The sequence below is a fragment of the Mus pahari genome, chromosome 17 (assembly GCF_900095145.1).
Source record: "Mus pahari chromosome 17, PAHARI_EIJ_v1.1, whole genome shotgun sequence".
Taxonomy (NCBI): Eukaryota; Metazoa; Chordata; class Mammalia; order Rodentia; family Muridae; genus Mus; species Mus pahari.
Genome location: NC_034606.1, coordinates 26,487,134 through 26,490,423, shown reverse-complemented (window position 1 = coordinate 26,490,423; position 3,290 = coordinate 26,487,134). Strand labels below are relative to the sequence as shown.

The 3,290-nt window shown below is 52.0% G+C and overlaps 1 protein-coding gene across 1 annotated transcript; it reads right to left on the bottom strand.

Moving 5' to 3' along the window:
* Positions 1-244: 244 nt before the first annotated feature.
* On the bottom strand, positions 245-2,827 carry LOC110335123 (alpha-1B-glycoprotein-like). Its single transcript, XM_029548206.1, has 7 exons — positions 2,787-2,827; positions 2,649-2,711; positions 1,672-1,827; positions 1,510-1,629; positions 1,057-1,350; positions 329-409; positions 245-249 (listed from the first exon to the last, which is right to left on the bottom strand). The coding sequence occupies exons 1-7, from the start codon at positions 2,818-2,820 to the stop codon at positions 245-247; spliced, it is 753 nt and encodes a 250-aa protein (XP_029404066.1). The 5' UTR covers positions 2,821-2,827.
* Between the last annotated feature and the right edge of the window lie 463 nt (positions 2,828-3,290).

Genomic DNA, 3,290 nt, shown 5'->3' with positions numbered 1-3,290 from the left:
GATGGTCCATCACAGGACCACAGAGCAGAACCTCTGCCTCCTTATCCAGCACCCCACTGGGCTGCTAGCCACGTGGTTTTGCTCAGCTCACCGTCCACCATCAGAGGCACAAGGTCGCTGGGAGCAGATCCTGAGAAGGGTGGTTCCAGTTCAGTATAGATGCAGCTGTAGGTGGCAGAATCTATGGCTGAGAGGTTTTGCAGCTGGAAGACAATTTCATGACCAGAAGACTTCACTGCCCTGATCAGGCTGCGCTCATATAAGTCTTCAGTATACAGGCCAAAGCGCAGGCCAGACTCAAAGTGTAGGCCAGCCTTGGGCGCGGTACATCGAAGCTGCACCGTCGAACCTGGCTCAAAGCTCTGATTCGCCGGTGGCTCTGCAGTCAACACTGGTGCTGGTAGTGTTTCTGTGGAGGATCAGACCCATTGAACTCAGTCTGAAGGCATGCCAAGATACCCATGAGTGATTCATGCTATGACTAAGTCTTTTGTCTAAAATAACCTCCCTCCTAGCGCTCTCTCTCTCTCCCTCTCTCTCTCTCTCTCTCTCGCTCTCTCTCTCTCTCCCTCTCCCTCTCCCTCTCCCTCTCCCTCTCCCCCTCCCCCCCCCCCCCCCCCCCCCCCCCCCCCCCCTCCCCCCCCCCCCCCCCCCCCTCTCCCTCTCCCTCTCCCTCTCCCTCTCCCTCTCTCCCTCCCTCCCTCCCTCCCTCTTGTCTGCTTCTGAAGGCAGTACCACCATACTTAATACCGTGCTTCAACCTCCTAGCCTTGGCAAACCCCGTGTAGGCAGCAAGTCCACATTACTCTTGCAAGGATCCATGAGAAATGTTTTCCACTAAGGTCTGTGCCTGACTTGCTTGAGGTGATCCAATTCTTTGCAGGTCTCAAGTTTATTGTATTAATTGTCCTACTTGAAGCTTGGGAAACTGAGACTGACTGGATAATTTGTTCAGGTTTGGAGATTTCTCCTTTGGGGTCCCCATCCTGCTCGTTTGTGACTACCACCTATGCCTTTCCAGCCTACCCTGGTCTGCAGCCCTGCTATGAGGCTTACCATCGCTCCACATGAGCTCCAAGGGCTCACTGTCTTCGGACCAAGCTGTCATGTTGCTCAGACGGTAGCGGCAGGTGAAAGGGCTCTGGTCACCCATGTCCGACAATTTCAGATAGAAGCTGACTTGCTCTGGGCTGGCGCTGACCGTAAGGACCTTCATCTCACGCTTTCCCTGCCTTAGCTGAAATTCAACGTCGTTCAGAAGAGCCGAACAGAGAAGGGTCATATGGGCCATATGTGGTGGCTCCACTGTGGAACTTTCTGAAGAAATCAGCAAGGGTGGCGGTGGCTTGGCTGCAAGGCAGAGAAGATCCCTGAGTGAGGAGTCCAGGAGACCCTGCTTTGTAGGGTACTACTACCCTCCAGTGATAGCTCAAGAGCAACTGACTCATCTTTGGACACTATACATCAAGTCTTATGCAGAGCTTTTCATTTTGCGGGTCCAACACTCACCAAACTTCTTGATGGTCACAATCCTACTGGGCTTAGAGGAGGTACATTCTCCGTGAATTTGATAGCTGCAGCTGTAGTTGCCCGGCTGGTAAACTCGAAACGTGGCTCGTTCACTGTGTTCTGCCTGAGTTACATCCCAGAAACCAGCTCCCTCCAGAAAACCATCTGTTTCGGCTACCTCCAGAAAACCATCATCTCCTTCCCGCCTCAGCAGGAAGGCTGCCCCCTTCACTCTCCCCTGGCAAAACAGGACCGTCCTCAGGCCAGGTGTGATCCAGAGCACAGGATAAGCCAAAAGCCAGGGCCTGGGCAAGGAATCTGTGTGGATGGGGGAAGAGCAGGATATGGTGAGTGCTTCAGTCTCACTCCGAAGAAGATGAGAGTGTGGACTCCAGATTCAGAAAGTATAAGGGAGGCAAAGGTAAGGGTGGTGATAAGAGCAAGAGAAAGGGTACCAGCTGTCTCCATCACTCTATAGATTTATCCATAAGCATCTGGGGACAGCATAAAGGCCCCCAGTTGACAGATGTGCAAACCGAGGCTAAGAGATACAGGAATGGATCAGCTCTGCTATCTTCTTCCTTCCATGGCCTCCTGACCCCACAAGGGTCCTGCTTTCCTGTCCCTGTCACTTCCATAAGATTGCTCATCTCTAGCTAGGCAGTGATGGCGCACACCTTTAATCCCAGCATTTGGGAGGCAGAGGTAGGCAGATTTCTGAGTTCAAGGCCAGCCTGGTCTACAGAGTTCCAGGACAGCCAGGGCTACACAGAGAAACCCAGACTCGAAAAACAAAAACAAAAACAAACAAAAAACAACAGCAACAACAAAAGATTGCTCATCTCTGTCCATCTACCAGAGTAGCCCAAGCCTGATTGGCAGTGTAACTGCTCCCAGTGGGAACTGGTATGACACAGAAGGTATAGCAACATGGGCAAGCTCCTGGAACATCCCATGATGAGTATCTGGAAGTCTTTGGGAGCCTCATGGACCTTAAAGTCAGTGTCAGATTTGCCAAGGATTCTAGCAGGACGAAATGTCTGCCTGTGGGATTGGTTTACTGGTAGTATCTGGAATGTAAAGCAGCCAGGGTTAGCTTGCTGCTGTTAGGAAAGGAGATCGCCGTAATGTATGCTCACTGTTTTTTATGGCATCCCTGAATGTACAGGCGGCTGCATCCGTTGCTGGGCCCAGAGTGAAACCTGTAGAGACAGAGTGTGTGAGTCTCCATTCATACCACACCTGCCCCAGAGGTTCTAGAACCCAGGATACCTCACCCCAGAGCAGCAGTACAGTAGCCAGCAGAGACATGGCGGGTCTTCCGTTCAGCAGGAGTGTCTGTAGGGAGCACTTGCGGTGGCATATTAATCTGAGGCCCTGACCTTGGACTTTGTTTGCCCTTCCTGGAAGGTAGGGGCAGAGAGGCAGCTGCTTGGCATGGGGACAGTGGGGATTCAGCAATAACGCTAATCAATAATAATGGGCAATTATCAAGCCAAACTGATAATAACAGTAAAATCCCCTTATCCTGTCCTGACAAGAGCCAGGTGTGAACACGTGCCAGAACTGTCACTGACCCATGGGGACACTCTCACCCAAAGAATGAATCCTCCTTTATCACTTTGGAAGGGTCCAGAGAGGCTGGCTGTTAAAGCTGCTCTGTAGACTTCACGAGGAGGCAGAGTGGATTAAACACCTGGGAGGGGGCTCCTGTAAGGCCTAACACTTGTCACAGGACCCTTAAGGCTCTCCAGCAAAGCCTCCTCCATAAGGAACTGACA

Excerpts from the sequence above, each read along its gene's own strand:
- LOC110335123 (XM_029548206.1), bottom strand. The coding sequence starts at position 2,820 with ATGTCTCTGCTGGCTACTGTACTGCTGCTCTGGG. Across the intron at positions 1,630-1,671 it reads GGAGGTAGCCGAAACAGATG|AACACAGTGAACGAGCCACG; the intron begins GTTTTCTGGAGG and ends TAACTCAGGCAG. Across the intron at positions 410-1,056 it reads GGAGCTCATGTGGAGCGATG|AAACACTACCAGCACCAGTG; the intron begins GTAAGCCTCATA and ends GATCCTCCACAG.